A 20,486-nucleotide genomic window follows, 5' to 3' on the forward strand; every position below is an offset into this window, starting at 1 on the left:
ATGACTTCAAAATTTTAATTCATCACTTACTGGTTTAATGCAGTGATTCAACAATTAATTTATTAAAATTATTTAATAAATTTTTATTAAAAAGTCTTAAAATCATGTGTTTATTATTTTTAAAAAGATCTTATTTATATACCTTAAGTTTCATGTCTACAAGAGGCAGAGTCTGCAACCACGAAAAGCGGCACGCATGACCACGCGTGTACTTTCTTTCTTTGGGGAAGGGATAGGTTCCAGGCGTGTGCCAAAGGCGGACTGATTCACACCCAGCATGGAAATGCAGGCAGCACCCCCCCACGTCACAGCAAAACAGCCAATCAGTTGTAATCATCAGTTACGATTCACTATCTGCTTTAAGGCCTCTCTGAAATAAACTGTTGCAAAACTTAAAATATGTGCCTCGGGGAAGCAATCATCCATCAATAAACAGAGTCCTGGCTTACTTTCCATTATGGCTGATAAAAGGTTAAAGAAATGGTAGTGAATTTTGAGGAAGGACACAACAACCCAAGATGTGAAATAAGCAGATTCTGAGCATTATGAGGCCATCGAAGAGGTTAATTTCTTAACCAGAACATGGATCATGTGGAAAATTCTTAACATTAAAGAAACATCTAAAAGCAGAGTATCTCTACAGCATTGCTAGGCCAGGTGCAATGCAATGGGAGGCATCAGCCCTCCAAATTTGGACCTCTGACAAGTGAGTCTAAAAATCTGCCTCATAATCCCATGTTATATAATCGTGGTGCTGCAGGGGCAGGGTATATGGGTTCCCCATCCAAAACAGCAAATGTCCCAGTCCCTTTTCTGGCCTTATAGCATGCAAACACTCCCGCCCTCCCCAGGCAGGACTCAGAAGTGCCAAGTGGCGGGCTGGGCTGGTGCTCCGCTGAGAAGCTCTTTGGGGACCCTCACACCTGGCCCGTTATTAGGAGACCTGAGTGCACCCTGCTTCCTCCCGAGTTTTCCTTGTCTCCCCACATCAGGGAACGAATAATTCTTATAGCGCCCCCAGCAACATATACTAACTTCCTCCTTCACTGTTTGATGCTGGGAATAATGTGCTTCCCTTTTTTTTTTTTAATAAATTAATTTTTTATTGGTGCTCAATTTACCAACATACAGAATAACACCCAGTGCTCATCCCGTCAAGTGTCCCCCTCAGTGCCCGTCACCCATTTACCCCCACCCCTCGCCCTCCTCCCCTTCCACCACCCCTCTTGTAAGTAATGGAAAGATCAACTGGAAAGCGAGTCGAAAGCAAAAATCCATCCTTTTAAGGTGAAATGCTGAGTGCACAGCCCTTTGCCACCGTCCTACTGGTAGGTGGGAGAAGCAGGATGGCTTACCTTACAATCTGCTCTGACACAGGCCGGTGAAATTTGGGGGGCAGATCGAGTTTGGGCTTTACGGTAAAGCACTGGATATCTGAAGGCAAAGAGAGTTAAGGATCACCAGGGAGGGAGGACAGCAGCCACGATGAGGTCCCCAGGTGCACCCCGCCACCCAGGCGCACGGCATGGCGATCGTGTCATGTTCCACAGGGTTGTCGTAAAGGATACACTGGCCAGGAGAGTTCTTAATATCATCGCCTGGTGGAGATGTTGTCTTCATTTTCTCAGCGTTTGGGAACTGAGTTAACAGTCGAGCTTCGAAATCTTCCCTGCGTTCATACTCTTTCCCTCGGTAAATGAAAACTTTCCCCTGGAAACAATGACATTCATTAAATAACACCACGGGGGAAGGCCAGGACCAACCAGTTCACGCACTAATGCACTGGTCTCAAAATATGCTTGAGAGTTTTTTATTTTTATTTTTTTAATTTTTTTTAATAAAGTCGCTGAACTGAAGAACAGCTTGTAATTGCACTGGCCTTATTCATTAAGAATGCACAAACATAAAAAAAAAAAAAAAAAAAAAAAGAATGCACAAACATGAGCCACATAAGTTAATAGTGTTTAAGAAGCACTGAACACAACGTTACTGACATCTGATGATGTATTTCAGTCTTAACAGTAACAATCAATTAAAAAAAAACAGGAAGAGCCAAGTGAGCACTGGAAGCCCACCTTATAGGGGGCATGAAGTGGCTAAAAAGGGTAAAGGCACCAGGGCAAGTGGACCATGGTGTTCATGTTTTTCTTTTGGGGTAGGTTCTAATTAAATAGCTCTCATCCCCCAGGAGGAATATTAAGAGAGCATGGGATTGAGGTGTGGCCTCCATGCTGAGAGCCTGAGCATCACATTCTAAGCCGTCTCCAACAGGACACAGCCAAGAGAAGGGCTGAACCCCAAGGAAAGATGTCGAGACCAAAGGAGTGAGTTGTGAGCACCGTGGCCTCCCCAGTGGTGAGAGACGGGACAGGGCTATGGCAGGACTGCCCCCATTGATGAGCGACAGGTATAACATCAGAGTTCTCCTTCTAAAGACTGGCTCTTGTCCATCTTGGATGACACGTTATCGCCTCCATAACTCCTGAGTTGGAGAGTCCCCCTGGGGCTGGTTTTAGATGGCTAGGTGACCTTGGGGTGGGTGTCAGGTAGGTGAGCATTCTTCCTTGCACGGGCTGCCTTGTTGAGGCCATTTCTGTTTGGGGGTGACATGGTGGCTCAGTAAATGCACCTCTAAGGAATTCCCTGATTCTACGATGTCACAGGTCTCTGTACCTTCACAGATTCAACAGTGTGTTCCGAGTTATCAGCTGAGTCACAGAAAGGTGGCCATGGGTAGTGTGATGCTACCACTGGCTCCTGAACCTACACCCCCTGCCCCCAACATCCTGCTCAACCTGAAGACTGTCTGACCCTATAGTAAAAGTATCACAAGGGAAAGATGCCACAGGACCTGAGAAACGGGAAGCTGGAGGGTTGATGCTTTTCCTCATGGGATCTGTTATTCCAATCAGCAAGAGGCCCCAGACTGGCTGGCCATGAGTCAGGCGCAGCCCTATCATCTGTTATGACCTAGGCCAGATGCCACAGAGGAGGAGAGACAGCACCACAGAATAGCATCCTGCTGTCTATTCTTGCATTCATCTCCTAGAGACTAGGTGCGAAGTCAAATGAAAATTTGTCTAATTAATGAGTTTTCAGAAGATAAAGAGAGATTCTAGGGTACTCAATTCATTTCTTTCCCTAGTCCTGACTTATTCTGAGTCCCTATAAATCACTAAAGAAGGAACAGTTTAAGAATTGAATATTTTTTTCACTTTGTGCTTAGGTATGTCTTCAAGTACCCATTATGGAAGAAAAATGTTCTCTTTCTCCAAAAAAATAATGTCAAGCAGAAACTGAAGTAATATGTAGTCTTAATTAGAAATATAAATACACAGTGTGGGCATCTTTTAAGGCTATATAAAGCCAAACATTTCAGAAATTCAGGAAGATTTAATGTATAACAGGCTACTACACACTCACATGCATTTATTATGCTTTACGCTAGAAGAAAGACATAATAATAAAATGTATATAAAGGCTTTAATAGAAAAACACTAGTGAGTTATAGATGAAAATACTACTAACATTTTCTAGAAATGTCAATTATTTTGCATTCTGAAGCAGTCCCTTCAACATGAAAATAAGGGGGAAATGTATATACAGTCAAAGATATTTATTCCTTGTAAGAACCATAAATATTAACATGAAAGCAAAAAAAAAAAAAAAACCAAACAAACAAACTCAGAAAACAACCCAATGAGACCAATTCTTAAAGAATAACAAAGCAAAAGGGACAGTCAGTTCTCAGAGGCATTAAATAGCTAAACATTTCACCTGCTTTTTTGTAACTGTTAATGTCATTGTCAAATTGACCCCTGACAGGTGATCTGTGAAGCATAATAAATATATTGCTATAGTCCCACAAAATTATTCAGGTGTGGCAGGGAAGTCAGTTCAATATTCATCAAGCCCATTAAACTCCTCATTCACACTTTGCATCTTGTCCTTCTGACAGGGTAGATGACCCAGTGCAGTCCCTGGAGCACGCGTGCTGTGTGCCCAGCACACGCCAGGCATCAAATGCTCATTGCGAAGTGCCCACCCCACCCACTTGCATGCCAGCAGGTCAGGGCAGAGTCATAGTGAGTGGCCCTAAGTCACAGCACGATCCACCGAGGGCCATGCACACTCCGTAACGTCTCAGCACAGCCCAGATCAGCCATGACTTAGGGTCAGTCTCTCTGTTTCTTAGAGACACATACACAGGGGCACACCTACGGATTCACACGTGTTAAGGAAGGCCTTTAATAACATCAACTCCAGGTTCATAATAATCTTCAGCTGGGTGAATTTTTTCATATTTTAGATATTTTAAAATATTTGAATTTTAAATATTTTAAATTTAAAGTATAATTTCAAAACCTTCCCTAATTTAGGGCTTATAACCAAATGTCCTTTATTCATTCTTTGGGAAGATTTTTTCTGGAATCTGGGTTTCTGATCAAACGCTGTCTTAGGCATGTCTTGCCACAAGGAGAGCAGTGGTGTTAAGAAGAGAGGACAGGGGCAGCCCGGGTGGCTCAGTGGTTTAGCGCCGCCTTCAACCCAAGGTATGATCCTGGAGACCCAGGATCGAGTCCCACGCCAGGCTCCCATGGCATGGAGCCTGCTTCTCCCTCTGCCTGTGTCTCTGCCTCTCTCTCTCTCTCTGTCTCTCTCTCTCTGTGTGTGTCTCTCATGAGTAAATAAATAAAATCTTTAAAAAAAAAAAAAAAAGAAGAGAGGACGGACCAGCAGTGACAGGACAGGGCCAGATGCCCCAGTCACTCAGGACCTTGAATGAGTGTATAAACCAACTGGTGACCTTCTGGAGCAGACCAGGCCTATGAAGCTCACTTGTTGATGTCACAGAAACCATGACAAGTACTCAGCAAGTAAGTCCTTTCTCCTGCTGGCAACATCAAGGGGTATCTCATGCTGTTAGGGACTTCTCTGTAATCAGCCACGAGGGCCAAAGACAGCTGTGTTCTAGGCAAGAGTTCCCCCTTCGCTGAAACCAGAGGAATCATGCATGGTCTCCCAGCATAAGAGAAAACCATGGGTCTTAAAAAAAAAATCTTAAGAAATCGTGACCCATGTGTCAATGGCATCCAAGAGAAACTTTAAACAATTCTACTAGTAGGTCAAGCAGCATTTATTTATACAGTTTCTCCTCTGGCCTCATGAGTGCTAGGGAATGGGCATCCGGCTGATTATCATAGTATTTCTTCCATCATGTGTCACACAGAACACATCTGTCTAAGGGACAGAGTGTGATTCTGAGTCCCTAGCAATGTGGCCATGAAAATCCACTTATAATTTCTCATAGAATTAAAAATAGACATGTTCATGGTGATATTAGTCACAATAACCAAAACAACCCAAATGTCCATTGAAGGACAAATAGATAAATAAAATATGGTTTAGCTGTACAATGGGATATTATTCAGCCATGAAAAGGAATGGAATTCAGGTATATGCTCCAACACTGATAAACCCTAAAGTCCCTAAGCCAAGGGAAATGGGCCAGACACAAAAGGACAAACACCATATGATTTCACTTTAGGAGGTACCTAGAACAGGCAATTTCACAGAGACAGAAAGTGGCATGGTATTGCCAGGGCTGGGAGGTGGGGTAATGCAGACTTACTGTTTAATTGGGTATGGATTTTCAGTTCGGAAAGACGAAGAAGTTCTGGAGATGGATGACTGCACAAGAGTATTAATACCACCGAACTGTACACTTGAAATTGGTTAACTTGGTAAATTTTCCATCATCTGTGTTTGACCACAGTTTAAAAAACACACATAAATCTCTTAAGGAGAGCTCTATTTAGGAAAAATCAGATGGAAACTTTTATACAATCAAAGAAAACCTTAGCAGGCCTTCTCTCATAGCTTAAGCTATGCACAGAGCTATTCAGAGCATAGATTCAGACCGACCCATGGATGCAAAGTCCAAATCATTCCTCACAATGAGAAGGGGCTCTCTGTCCAGGGAGCAATCCTGGCTCAGATGAAACGGAATCAAAATTTACCCGAAGGAATGTGGGGAATCCTTGTCCATAGTAGCCAACAGCAAAATAGTCAGGCTTAGGTCTTATCACTTTGACGATGTTTTCATAAAACTGAGCCTGTTTTTTCTGAAAAGAAGAAAGAAAGTTTCAGGTTTGATTAGAATATTTGAGCATCCATTCTTCTAGAATCTTCCAGTGGGCTCTTCAAGCTTTGGAGATTCCAACTGGGTGGGAAGGTGAGGATGTGGGGGAGACAGCGCAGACAGGCATCTGGTCACCTTGCCACACGGCTTAGACAGAATTTGTCACTCACCCCCAGTGGTTAGCAGGGAATCTGTCCAAAAGAGCCAAATGCAATAACTGGTATGATTTATCTATGTTTTTGATAACCAAAGAGGTGCCACAGAAATGGTTTTTCTTATGATTAAATGTCTGGTCTTCAGTATTTTGAAACTGGTATCTATTAGATACTGGGATACATTACAGAAATATTTAAAAGGGGAGAATTCTGATCTAAATTAATGGCAAGAGAAAGGCCTGGGCTACTCTTCCTTCATCCCCCACCCCACAGATGGGTCAGTTTTAAACCAGCAGAGATTCTCAGAGACTCTTGGGCCATCAAGAGTACGGTACACAAGGCGTCAATAGTCGTTTACATACAAATGCTCCGAGAAATCTTAAGAGTCTGGTTCCCAAAGTGCAGTTGGGAATAAAAGTGAGTACTCAAAGGCCCGAATCAACGAGCAAACACTCAAGACTGTCCTCCTGGGTAAAATGGAGGACCATGGCCAAGGTCACAGGATCCGAAGAGAATCTCCAAGTTAAAGTGGAAAGAGAAATCCCAGAAAAACAAGTGTAGATCGCCTGTGTTCATTTAAATGGAAAGAAAAGGAGACCTACCAGTAATTCGCTGAGTTGTTCGTAATCAAACATCTCGTTTTCATACTGTTCGGCAAGTTCCTTACCCAGAGCAATGGCCTCCTCCCACATCTGTGAGGAAAAAGAAAGAAAAAAGAGAAATCGAAACTCAAAGCTGAATCATGCAGTCAAGGAATGAAACAGTAATACGACTGTTCATAATAAAACAATTTGGAAATATGCTTGCTGAATCGGAGAACGCTACAAGAATAAAGTTAGAAAAATACAAATATTTTCTAGAGGCTCATGTCCTTTGGTTCATGACCAGACATCAGTTGACTAAACTGGTCCACTACTGGCTCATCGGTCATGTTGGCCTCTGCCCAGGGTCAGAGCAGTCTGCCCGCCAGTTCTGGCCCACTCCATCCTCTCTCCTGCTGCCAAGTACGGTGGCTGAAGCCCATCCGTCGCAGCAGCAGTGCCGGGGCGGGGGGAAAAGGAAATGCAGTGCACGAGAGGTTACAAGGAGCCTGGTTTTGTGACTTTCCCAATCATACCATTGAATAAAGACTGGACTGTCAGAAAGAACAGGATATAGTTCAACTCCAAATTAAAGCTTGCAAGACGTTGCTTTATGTGTGCAAATACCGTGAGACTATAACGCCTGCCATTATTTTGAAAGGGGGAACTTTTTTTGGTAGTAGTTTGAGAGTGGATTTCCAATCAGGTAAATGATTTATTAGAATGCTGATAAACTTTGACATTTTGGGAGAATTCGTTGATGCATATAGTGAGGCCTCCTGAATTTCTCTTATTTTTCCTGGGAAAAATAAAGTGGTCTACTCAAGAAGAATATGTTAAATATGGAGGAGCCATCATCTTTTCCAGGAAGCCTTTCTGGGTGCCAATGCTCCTCATGCTCCCATGATGACCCAGGATCCCCCTGACTTCTAACCCTTTGGTCATATACAGAAACTGGAGTGCTTCTGCCATTCTTCCTCAAAGACCACAAGGCCCTTGAGAGACTGAGCATTATTAAAAACACTAGACCACAACCGAGGGCCGGCTCAAGGATGTTGATCAGAAGAACTGGAGGTTGTTAAAAAAAAAAAAAAAAAAAAAAAAGAAGAACTGGAGGTTGTTGATTTAGAATCAGGAAAGCACCACACCATCCCACACATTGTGTCCCCAGCCAGAAACCATTCCCGTCCCGACTGCTACCATTCCCACAAGATAGTAGAACTGAAGTCAAGGTGATTCTGAGCTTGCTCCGTCCAGCAAATCCCTTGTCTCATCAGGCGGGACTTTATTATACCCATTTCACAGATAAGGAAGTTGGGGGAGGAGATAGGTCAGTAATCTGAGCAAGGGCACAGAGAGGTGTACTTGGCCCAGCTTGATCTTTTCCCAGAGTTCTTGCTTCTGTTGACTGTCTTGTTTGGGCTGTTATAAAACGGTACCATGGATGGGGTGGCTTAAACAATGGACATTTATTTCTCATAGTTCTGGGAGCTGGGAAGTCTCAGAACCAGGTGCCGGCAGGTTTGGTTCTTGGTGAGCTTATAGACCTCTTCTTGACTTGTAGACTGCCACCTTCTCATCGTGTGCTCACACGGCCTTGAGAGGCTCTTTCTCTCCGTAGAAGGGCAGTAATCCCATTGTGGGGGGCCAGCCATACTCATGACTCCATATAAACACAATTATCTCCCAAAGGCCCCATCTCCAAATACTATCATGTGGTGGTTCAACATATGAATGTGGTGATTGGCGGTGGAGGAGGAATGCGAGCGAGCATTCGGACCATAACAGTGATCATGTGCCAGCACTTCCAGTTTCTCCCATTCCTTCCTACTGGGATGGGTTTTAAAGGATATGAGGCTAATCACCAATTCCAGGTTCCTGCTGAGAACACGAGCTGTCAGTCCCATATGTGGCACACTCTTGTCACTGAGGACTCATCGGCTGGTTGGTCTTTGCTTCTTAGTAGGATGACCCCATCAAGGGCCTTACTTATTACTGAACAGCCCGACAAGACTTAAATACTCTTTATGGTTACTGCCTAAATAAACCATCTGCGATTTTTTTATAAGAAAAAAGGCTATTCTGGAATATGAGTTACACTTTAATACTTTGCAAGACAAAATAAAAATAAGCCCAGAGTAGAAACAGATTTCTGAGATGGGACTAGTGCCCAGGGAAGAGAGAAAGAGGCCAAGATGCCCTTCCTGGGTCTGCACACCTGGTTCCCCTTCCAGAGCTGCCATGGTCTCCATCCTGCTGGCCCTTCCAGAGCTGCCCTGCATTCTCTGAATATTTAATCTGCTGCTCAAGATCCTCCTTGGCTCCTCTGCTGGGGGTCCAAGCTCACATTTCTAGGAAGGGGAAGCCTCTTGCAATTTCAATATTTCTTTTAAGCTCTAGTGACCAATTCCTTCCTTAGAGTATTTCCATTTCAAAGAAAACACTATTTTTACTTGTGATTCTCTGTCACAAGATTTTTCTTTGAGTTTTCTGCAAGCGAACACACACTCTATTAGCTGCCTAGAATGTTAGGGCATCTCATTTATTACTGAGTAAAAGCTTAATCTGTTTTTATCCTAAATGACAGATGAGATGCTTTAGATACATATCAAAAGTAATTGTTTTTAAAAGAAATGTTAGTCTTGAATAAATATCTTATCCGACTCACCCTTAGGTGACATGGTTGTGTTTTCTATCAGATTTTCTATAAATACACCTTCCCCCCCACTCCCTCCAGGGTCTTACAGGATTCTGCATTAGGGAGATTTTCATCTACTTTTAATTGGATAGGGCTCTAAGGAGTGTGGGCAATTCATATTTCTGATGTGAACACCTTGGAAGATATTTCAGTACCAGGGAGAATACAGATTCAATGTGATCAAGATTCAGATGACCTCCGTGAAAGAATCACTGTAACCCACGAGTTTGACCATCCTGCCTCAGCTCCTGTGCTAGGCTCTGAGGTTTACCACAGCCCTGAAGAAAAGCACCAGATCCTCACATAACCTCGTTCCCTGATTTGAAATCCTTAATCCACTTTATTGCCTTCTTGACATCGCTAGTTACTTGCAGTACAGAACACGTTCATCTCACTACCTCTTTCCATCAGACGATCTTAGCTCCTACCCACTCTTGAGATGACCGTCTTGTCTCCATCATTCCGAATCACCCAGTTTCAGGAAGTCTCATTTCATCAAGTTTCATGAATATAAACTATTTTTCCCTTCTTTTTAAAAAAAGATTTATTTGAGAGAGACAGAGAGAGAGACAGAGAGCACATGCATGCACACACACGAGTGGGAGGGAGAGGGAGAGAGAATCTGAAGCAGACTCTATGCTCAACGCAGGGCTTGATCTCACAACCTTGATATCATGGCCTGAGCTGAAGCTAAGGGTCAGAAGCTCAATTGACTGCACCGCTTAGGCACACCAAAATTTTTGTCTTTTTCTCTTCTTCTGATGAAACTCCTTCCTTAGTGTCCTGATATCCATGGCTGTAGAGGACAGATCAGCTATTCATTTCCTACAGAAAACTATACAATTGACGGTGGGCCAGTCCCATTGGCCAAAAACCCTGACCTCACCAGGTAAGGAAGCTGTGGCGAACGAGAGAGAAGATGCCAGCCAGGACAACTGCCCCTTACCAGTAATTCAGTAACCTGGGACAGCGTGGACAACTCTGGTTTAATTCACTTACCAGCTGTAAGTGACTCACTGGTGAGAATGTTTTATGGGATGCCCAAGATTCAGTCATTCCTCTATAATTCAGCTGTTTCTCCAGGCATTTGTTGCGAGAAGACTCATCATCAATGACTTGTGACTTTCCCGTCCCATATGGTCTTTGATGTCTGAATGGATGAGGATGTGATGGTACAGAAGAATCCAGAGCAAAGGCTGAGGCCCCTCAGCACAGAGGGGAATGAGGTGGCTCAGAACGAGTGTTAGGTCTTGACCAGCGAGTGAGCCCAGAAGCCTGTGAGGGAGTCTCTTTCCAGTCCCTCTGGCATGAGGGAAGATGTATGTCATGAGAAGGGCTATGGTGACTCTAAGGGCTGCGGCTCAGCTGAAAGAATAGAGACCCTTGCAGACACCACCCTCTCTCAAGGCCTCTTGGCAATTTCTTGAGCCGATGACCCCATCCCTGGTCCCCCTGATGTTTTCAACTGGTGTTGGCTGATCAGATCAAAGGATCCATATTTTTCCAAAGACATTTCTTGGAGAGAAGGTCAGGCCCCAGTCTCCCATCCCAGCAGGGGCACTGCCTCTGTGGTGTGCAGCTCAAAGCCACCCCACGTGGGAGTAACAATGCCGTCCTCTCCTTGGGCATGCCCAGGAACGGAGCTGGCCAGACAGGCCAGGAAACCCGTGGGATCTGGGATTTGGGCCTGGCGGAGGAAGCCTTTCTGACAAGGTTCTCAAACCGAATCAACAATAAACACTGCCCCTCTGGTGCAGTCAAGTACTCGAGGAAGCACTCACTCAAGGAAGCACTGCCCATTTAAGTCACGTGCATTCCTTGAGTACCCGACTGCACCAAAGCGGCGGGGTTTATTGTTGATTTGGTTCTGGGCTTGTTTTCCCCACAGACATTCCTTACCTGTTGGAACAGAAAAACTACTTGCTCAGCTTTTAGCACCTTGAAAGGCGAAGTGAGGAAGGAAACATTTCTTTAAAACCTGGAGGTTTTGCATTTTCTTCTTCAGACCAGGACATCTATAGTTCTGCACATTTCTGAAAAGCCTAAATCAGGCTGCAAAGAAGGGACACTCTCACGCCTTCATTCCGCAGGTGGTCCGGGGGCACGTGGGATGGGGACAGGCTCCAGAGAGACCAGGTGGAGAGGGACAGAGGGGAGTACAGACAGCTCTTTGAGGAACAGTGTTGAAAGGAGAAGGTTGATAGGCAGTAACTGGGGAGAAGAGTCAGAACAAGAGAGAACTTCTTTTAAAGGAGGGAGAAATAAGGGCACGGTTGTAGGGGAATGTATGTTAGTGAATAGAGAGCAAAACTCCCCAACACCGCAGGGGTCAAGTAGACGGGCTGGCCTGATGTCCTGGGATGGGCAAGGGGCTCTGGTAGGTGCGTGGAGAGCACGTCCCTCAGACAGGACGGAAGCAGAATATACAGGGACAGACACAGACCAGTGGACGAGGAAATGCCAGGGACGCGCGGAGGGCGAAGTGGTGTCATACTGCCTGCGTACCCGCTAGCTGGAGGGTCAACTACTTTGAAGAAAAGAATTAACATGTGACAATCGGAGCCTCATGTCTCCGCACGGCTTTAACTGCCTTGCGGGAAATAAAACCTCACTCACTGGACTTAGCAACTTGGTCTCCTCCAATTTGGCAGTGACTGAGGATGCTGACCCCTCACCCTACCCTGGGCGACTGGGCTGTGCCGGGCACCCTGGCTCCTCCTGGCATTGACCCATTAAAGAGGCCCTGTGTGACCAGCTGACTTCAAGCCCTGGAGCCGTTACCTCCCTCTCTGTGGCCTCCCAGCGGGTCTCCGGCCCTTCCACCCCCCTGCAACACCACCCCCCGTGCTGGTCTTCTGCCACCAAGTAGCCAGAGTTACTCTCTGAAAAGAGGAAAAGGAAGTCACTGTTGCCTCTTCTCATGAAGTCTCATTGGCTCCTTGTGCCTGAGAGAGTAAACCCAACCTTCAGGAGACGTACAAGGCCGAGGGCAAACTGGCTCTCCAGTCCCCCACGTCCATGTGTCTCAGGACCTCTCACCTCCTATCTCACTTCTTACCTCCCCCAGAAACCCAAGATGGTCCCAGGAGCCCTTGCCCTTCCCCGGGCTACTCCTACTCTTTGCAATTCCTTCCAGCCATCACCAGGCAAAGTTGATCTTATTCCTCAGGAATCAGTCGACGTGTCACCTCCTCCAAGCCTTTCCTTTCTCCCCAGAGAAGCAATCACTCCCATACTTGCTAGACAGGTAGACCCAGCACCCACCAGTGTGAGAGACCGGAGGAAGGTTCTGTTATTTATCTGTATGCGCATGAGCCCGGGGGCCAGCCTGGCAGCCCTGGAGGCAGGCCTCTCTCACTCACGGGTGCCCTTGGCACCAGTATGCTTGGTGGTGGGAACACTTGCTAGGGACCCTGCAGAGAGTGGGGAGGAGTGTGGTTCTGGAGTCTGAGCACTGATGTCATGTTGCGCACGCTTTGATTAAAAAAAAAAAAAAAGGTTTCTTATTTTATAGGAGCAGATCAATATTAACATGATCCCTTCGAACACGTTAGCAGGCCAGCTTCCTCCTCACTGAACAGATTCTGGCCCATATCCGGATTTTCAAAACTTTTAGAAACGCCGAGGACAGTCCAGGAAGCGGGTGTCTTTCCGCCTCTACCTGCCGTTCCTCTGAATAACCACTGTGCTTTAAAAGGGAAACTCATCGAATGACAAAACTTCGCCCCAAATACTTAAGGAAAGAAATCGAACCATTCCACCAACTGCAGCAACTTACTCCCCAAATCCCTATTTTTAGCTCACAGGAAGATGTGAGATGCCTCATTTCTGACTTGGGTGCAAGGCAAAGTGCGAACTTTGTCAAGGCGAGGTTATTTTAAGGGAAGAGGAAACGGAGCTCCAGTTGGAAAGAGCCAGAGAGCTTCCCCCAGCACGTGGGCCCGCGGGCCTGCCCCCTCTGCAGGCGCTGCCAGGCGGCTTCCTGGTGGCAGAGGTAGCTGAACGCTGGTTAATACGGGCTCCCTCGCTCTGACTACATTTTCCTGATAGCAGGGCTTCTATTTTTGACTCATCCTCCATAGAGAAGCCTGGTAATTTTCAGCAAAGCACTTGGATTAAGGGCTTTATTGAAAATTACTAGGCCTCAACCAAACACAATAAGACAGACAATGCAGAGCATGTTCGGGAAAGAGCGCCCGTCTGCCAGGATAAAACCCGACAGAAGGCTTGCAGGGGGACGCTCAAACGGGTGGTAAAAACAGAATGGAGAGGAGCTAGGAGTGGTTATTAGCCCAGGAAGGAAGAACCGTAAAAGAATGAAAGGGGAAACAGATGGAAATGACGTTTTATGGAGAGAAAGAAAAAGATGAAAAGCCCAAGAGCTGGGCTGAAAGACATTCGAAACTTTTTAAAACAGTAGAAAAGCAAAAATAGAAGAATGACTTCGTGTGGAAGAAATATGGAAAGATAACAGAACATAATTCAAAAGCTGGGCTGTCCAATATAAAGCAGCAGAAAATCCATTCAGCGCTGCAGCTTTCAGAGCACAAAGGCAGAGGAACTTTTAATACGGTCCGGCCTGGGTCCCTTGTCTTCCGCTGTCCCCGCACCCTCTAAGATGCCTTCCTCGGGCACCGGCTCCTTTACTGCCCCCAAAGTCTTCGGGGGACAACCCTGCCTCGGATTCTGAGAGTCCCCCAGGTCCCCGAGGAAGCTGAATAAATTTCTAACAGTGCAAGTGAGCTCTTGGATGAGTAAAGTGTCCATATATTAAGAACATAATGAAGATATCCTTAATTACCCACGGATACAGCCACGTGGTGACAGCCTGTATCGATGGAGCTTTAACGGAGTCATACTTTTGCCAGACTGAGGCCCTGTTTCATTTCCATTTTAGAATTTCGTGATCCTCAGCCTTCAACTTCAACTGTGCCATTAAGTCCCGTCACTCAAATACATGTTTTCATGTATTCAGAACTGTAATGTTTTCCCCTTAAAATGGAATAAATGTAAGATCAAACCCAATTCTTGTGATTTAAAGAATTTAAATCCTGTGCCGCAGGATCGTGCACAGAACGTGGGGTCTGGGATGGAAGCCGGGTCAGCCGTTCAATCAGAGATCGTGGCCAATACCAGCTGCCCTCCCAATGTGGCAGCCCTGCTCACTCGCTGCATGACCTCCTGCGACATCCTGACCGAGGACTGTCATTTCTGAAAGATGCACAGAATCCAGGAAGGAAGAGCCGGCCCAGGTGTTGCAGGACTGTCTTTGTGATCTACAGCTCTGCAGTGAACGTGGTACTGAGGTCGAGTTAGCATCAGGCTCGGGAAAGGAGCCTGTGGAACATGCCCCACCCCTCCACCCCCAGCCCCAAATCCTACACACTGCAGAAATGAGGTCAGGGATCTGCCCCTTTAGACCTCCTTAGGGGCTGACGAGTCTGGGTCAGAAGGCAAGGCCGCACAGAGGAGACAAACAGGCCTAATGGAAGGTACTTTGTGGAATGTCTGAGTGATGGTGCCCTTTGCAAGTGTTTTGCCCCAGCGCTGGCCAGAAGGTGCTCCATTCCATAAAAGGTGAACCACAATGGCAGTGCTGATAGTGGGGGAGGCCGTGCACGAGTCCAGGAAGGGGTTTGTGGGAACTCCTTGCACTTCCCATTCAATTTTGTTGTCAATCTGAAACTGCTCTAAAAGATAAAGTCTACTAAAAAAAAAATCTTTGACTGAGTGTCCAGTTTCGATGCAGCACCAGTCTCCCTCCGAGGGACACAGAAGCATCACACACAGCCTGTCCTGCCCTCGAGTAGCTTCAGTCGAAGCAGGACCTGGTGACTGGGGTGGTCCCCGGACCAGCTCCTTTGTCATTACTGGGAGCTGCTTAGGAATACAGAGCCTCAGGCCCCGCCAAGACCTGCTGAATCAGAATCTGCAATTTACCAAGATCTCCAGGGCACTTAGGGGGCCTAGAAAGCACGAGATACTCAAAGTAGGGAGATACAGGGTACACATAAAGAGTCCCAAGGCTAGGGCAAAGAGTGTCTAGGGAGACGTCTTCCTGGATGGTGGGGGCAGGGAGGCTCCACGCTGGAGAGAGCATGGGACTAGGACAGCAGGCAACAGAGGGCCCTTCCACACCCAGGGAAGACCATGGAAAGTCCAAAGAGCATGTTCTAAAAAAAGGCAAGATGTTGTGGGTAGAGAGAGGATTGATAGGTAGGGTAGCGCCGACTACTCTACAAAGGGGAGGGGAGGGGCCTCACCTGCCAAGTGAGAAGCCTGGATCTGCCTACAGAGGAGGTAGGGGGATCCCAGAGGTTTGGGCATCTCTGAAGGGATTCAAGCCATGATAGATACTGTGGCCCCTTTGTTAGAACATAGAGTGGCGACCCAGGGAGCAGAGTGTCAGGGACAGGTGTGGAGGTGATACACCTCGGAGCAGAAACCTGGGAAGACGGAGCTCAGGAGGAAGAGAGCGCTGGATGACCGGCTCTAGCAGCAGCTCTTCTATCCGAAGACCCGAATGGTTCAGCAGTGCCTCAGGTAGGATCCTGACCAAGCCAGGGAAGATAATAGAGCGAGTTTGTCAGGAATTCTCATTCCCGAAGGCACTCAGATGTACAAATCACAATGAGAAAACGTGACTCATCCTTAAGAGGCAACCCATAATGAGATTATAATTGACTTTGGTCAAAACACAGAAGAAAACAACATACCTGAGGGGCATAATGCTAAATTTTAATAATAAAATAAGATAAAATAGTATCGGAAAGCTGTATCTTGCTGCAACAAAGCTATGTTGCCTTTTCTTGGTTTCTAAGGGTTTATCTTCATTCCTACCTCCCTCTGTTTCTGCCTCCTTCCTTCTCTAACGTTTGCCCTGTGTGTTTTTCCTTCAGAGACTCCTCTGCCATAAAGGAGCCCCTAACTCGTCCATCCCTCCAAATCCTCTAATGTGCGTAATTACCACACTCCAACAGTTTTTTCCCCCCCCAAACTTTAGAAATGACATTGGGTCATAAGAAAAAAAAAATCTAATTTAATGCTTGTTATCATGCTTTCCCTCATTGTTCTGACATAAATTCTATTATTTCCTGGCTTTGGTCCCCATGTTCTCATTCTTTTGGATATTGTTTAGTTTTTCAGATATTCACTCAGCATTAGGAATATATGCCAACAGGCCCATAAACAGCCCTCGCTGCCTGTGGTGGTCTCAAAGGCTAAACAGAAAAGTCTCCCTTCACACCAGCATGTGGAGGGATGTGCCAGCAGGACAAGAGTCTTGATGCTCAATGAGAACAAAGCCTTTTTGGCTCAGATCAGCACCGACCAAAAGAAACATAATGCAAGGCACACAGGTATTGCTAATAGCACGTTTTTAAGAAGTGGAATTAATTTTAGTAAAATTTAATAACATCTGCTATATTATCATTTCAGCATGTAATCGGTAGCCAAAAAAATTAGTGAGAAACTTGACGCTTGCATTGTCGCTCTGGCTGCCGTAACAAAGTACCACAGACTGGGTACCCTCGATTCATTTATCCCCTCAGAGATCTGGAGGCTAGAGGTCCAAGATCAAGTCACCAGCTGGAGGGTTTCTTTTGGGGCCTCTGTCCTTGGCTCGTAGATGGACCTCTTCCCACTGTGTCCTCACACTGTCCTTATTGTGTGTCTGTGTCCTAATCTCTTCTTAGAAGTACACCAGCCTGATTGGATCAGGGCCCATCCCAGTGACCTCATTTTACCTTAATCACCTCTTTAAAGGACGTAGGTGGAAACACGGTCACATCCTGAGGTACTAGAGTTCACGACTTGCATGTATGAATTTTTGGCAGAAACAACTCAGCCCTCAACGACATTCTTTACTTTACACTAGAGTCTTAAAAATCCAGTGGGTATTTCACGCTGACAGCACATCTTGGTTTGGATGGGCCACACTTCAAACGTTACTGACCACATGTTCCTCATGATTCCAAGATCAGACCGTGTAGGCTAGAGTCTCACCCCTCTGTCTGAGCACTGGCTTCCCTGGGGCACCTGCTCAGAGGTCCCCCTGCATTAACGGAGGCCCTTCTCAAGTTCCCATTGGCTGGAAAATTTGTCACCCATCACCCAAGAGCCGTTGTGAGATACGTTTTCCCCAAGTGATTGCAATCTGGGAACGGAGTATGGAAATGTGTACAATGAGGCCCTCCCACCCAGTCTGGTGATCTGCAGCAATGAGCACAGCCACTTGTCTTACTCCATTGTATTCAGAAAAGGCAGAGAAGATGTTCTTTCTCAAATACTGCATATACCCAGAACTGGCAGGGACACCTGTGTCGCAGTCTTATTTCCTAAATGAAAGTGATCCTACTTCTGGCACAAAGTGCCCAACTCTGATATCTTCTGCTGTGACCTCACTGTGATTTCCAGTGTCCTAGCCACAGGGAACAGGAGCCCATCTCCTCCTGCTGCACACACCATTCCCAGCCCCTTCCCTGATGGAAGAAGGAAATTTGACTATGGAGAAATGGGGATCAAGGCCCAACACTGAGTTCTGTAAGATATCTCTATTCTCACATGTCCAGTTGCAGGGAGCTATACTATTTGGGGGATTTATATGAATATTATCTTTTTGAGAACATACACCTACTTAGGTCATTTCCACGTGCCTTGCAAGCCCTCCGTTAGAACCCTGGCTCGCTTGTCTCCTTAAATGCCCTCATAGGGCATAGGAGGGGCTGCATGTCTGGGAACTTCCACTGGGGCCCGCTATGGCCCGGTTCCTTGCTTTAGCCAATGACATGAACAGAAACACGTGAGTCGTTTCTGGACAAGGCGTGCAAGGGCCAGGCTGGTGATGTGCTGTCCCTTCTTGGCTGCATCTCTTTGTGGCGGAACCTGTACCCATCTGGGTGCCGGCTGGTGTAGACTCGTTGAGACGTCAGGAGGCTGGAACTCCAGCATCTTTCTGCCCATCAGTCCTGATGGAGGAGATGAGTAATTGCTTCCTTCTGTTATCTTCTTCCCAGGAAATGTCATGCTTGTTGATGTCAGAACGACATTTTTGTGCCTCGCAGCTAATCACCCAAGTACTTCAGATTTCATCTGATGAATTTTCTCGCTCACCTGTGCTCACTCTCCAAGTTAGCTTTAGAGGGATGAGGGGACTTTGTTTCTTTGAACATTCTTGCGGAAAAAGTTACAAATCCTCAGAAATGGCTTTTCAATCTGTTTTGCCAAGACAACTCCAACAGCTACTGTGGAGACAGCCCTCCTAACCCGTGATTAGCAAGTACTCCTTTGGACTCCAGCTTAGCCGACTGATCCCTTGACCATAACCGTCTCTGTGTCTCCTCTAGAACAAGGATGTTCTCTCCACCCACTCCTCTTTTTTGCCTATAATACTTTGCCACTTGAGCTTTTTCAAAACCAGGATTTCTCAACCTCGGCAATATTACACTTGGGGTTGGATATTTCTTTGCTGTGTCACTCTCTATATGTTGTAGGATGTTCAGCAGCATCCCTGGTCTCCGCCCACTAGATGCCAGGGCAGTCCATGGCCCCCATCATGCCAACATGTCTCCTGTGGGTCCCAGTTGAGAACCACTCTGTTCTAAACTGAACACATTCTCCCCACCCCCCATACAAAGCCGCCTTTGCAAAAAGTGAAAAGGCCTCTGTTCTTTGATTCATTATTTATTAAAGGCCACTGTCCTCCTATAGATGAGCATTTCCAAGTGTCAGGAGTCACTCTGAAATGCTGATTATTCATCCACTCTTTCACTGATTTCTCCATTCAACCAACAAATGCCCACCGGGTTATGTGCCAGGCATTGTTTTGAGAATTAGATGCGTTGTAGGAGGAAAATGTGTGGCCACTATGTTCAGGGCGTTGACAACCTACTAAGGCCTTACATGTGCAAACCTACAGCTGCAAACTGTGGGAAGTGCTGTAGGGAGGAGGAGAAGACACCGTGGGGGGGCAGAGGAGGGGTGACATTCAAGCTGAGATGGGAAGAAACCAGCCAAGGGCAGGAGCAGCAGAAGCCAGCTAGGCAGAGGCAGGAAGGGCTGCTGTGTATGAGGCCCCTCACATTTGGGCGATGTGGCTGAAATACAGGTGTATGGGAGGGAACAAGGGGTGACATGGCGGGAGAAGTCTGGGGGGCCTACTCTGCCAGAGGATGTATCATTGCCACTGGGAGAGCCCGGAATGGCCATGAGCAAAGGCACACGTTCCCGATGCCCCGATGCCGTCTGGCCCTCCAGCTCTGCCCACCCCACAGCCCAGAACACGGTAAGCCAGGAAGTCATCAGAGGGCGAGGAATGGTTGAATCAGCCCCATTTCTTCTAGCAGTTTGCTGAGAAATAGGGTTCCCCCGGCTAAACTAATAAAATTTTAGTAATCAGCCTAAATTGTGAAAATGTCTCATTGCTATAAAGAAATATACTCCATTCCACTGCAGGACCAGGTGTAATCCAAGGTGTAATCCATAAGACATTTCCAAGTAGCCTCTGGGCAATCTACACGCTTTTCTGAATAGTTTGATTTTTTTGTCCTGTGTCAAGGACAATAGGGAATGAATAAAGCACACATTATCTTTTCAATAGAGTTTTGTTTATATTGACAGGCACCAAAAGAGGTGGCCATGTAAGTGCTGTTTTGGGAGAATTGTGCCCTCCCTTCTACCCCCTCCCCCATCCCCCCCAACAGCCCCAACGTATGTTGAAGTCCTAATCCTGGTTTCTGTGAATATGACCTTACTTGGAAACATGGTCTTTGGATATGATGAGTAAAGATGAGGTCATGGCAGACTGGGTAAATCCAGTGACCAGTGGGCTTGGGACAGAGAAATCTGGACATGGAGACATACACAGGGCGATGACGGCCTCGTGCTTCAGTGGAGGTGGAGCCAGGGCTCTC

The 20,486-nt window shown here is 46.3% G+C and overlaps 1 protein-coding gene across 2 annotated transcripts in view; it reads right to left on the reverse strand.

Moving 5' to 3' along the window:
- Nucleotides 1–20,486, reverse strand: part of DOCK1 (dedicator of cytokinesis 1) — a 497,787-nt gene that overhangs the window by 33,461 nt on the left and 443,840 nt on the right. For both annotated transcript variants that reach the window (XM_041744687.1, XM_041744686.1), the window contains exons 39-42: nucleotides 6,900–6,989; nucleotides 6,021–6,125; nucleotides 1,569–1,710; nucleotides 1,356–1,434 (exon numbers count right to left, since the gene is read on the reverse strand). In XM_041744687.1, the coding sequence (XP_041600621.1) occupies nucleotides 1,356–1,434; nucleotides 1,569–1,710; nucleotides 6,021–6,125; nucleotides 6,900–6,989 (416 nt within the window). The remainder of the gene's footprint in view (nucleotides 1–1,355; nucleotides 1,435–1,568; nucleotides 1,711–6,020; nucleotides 6,126–6,899; nucleotides 6,990–20,486) is intronic.

Source organism: Vulpes lagopus, chromosome 2 (genome assembly GCF_018345385.1).
Source record: "Vulpes lagopus strain Blue_001 chromosome 2, ASM1834538v1, whole genome shotgun sequence".
NCBI classification, from domain to species: domain Eukaryota; kingdom Metazoa; phylum Chordata; class Mammalia; order Carnivora; family Canidae; genus Vulpes; species Vulpes lagopus.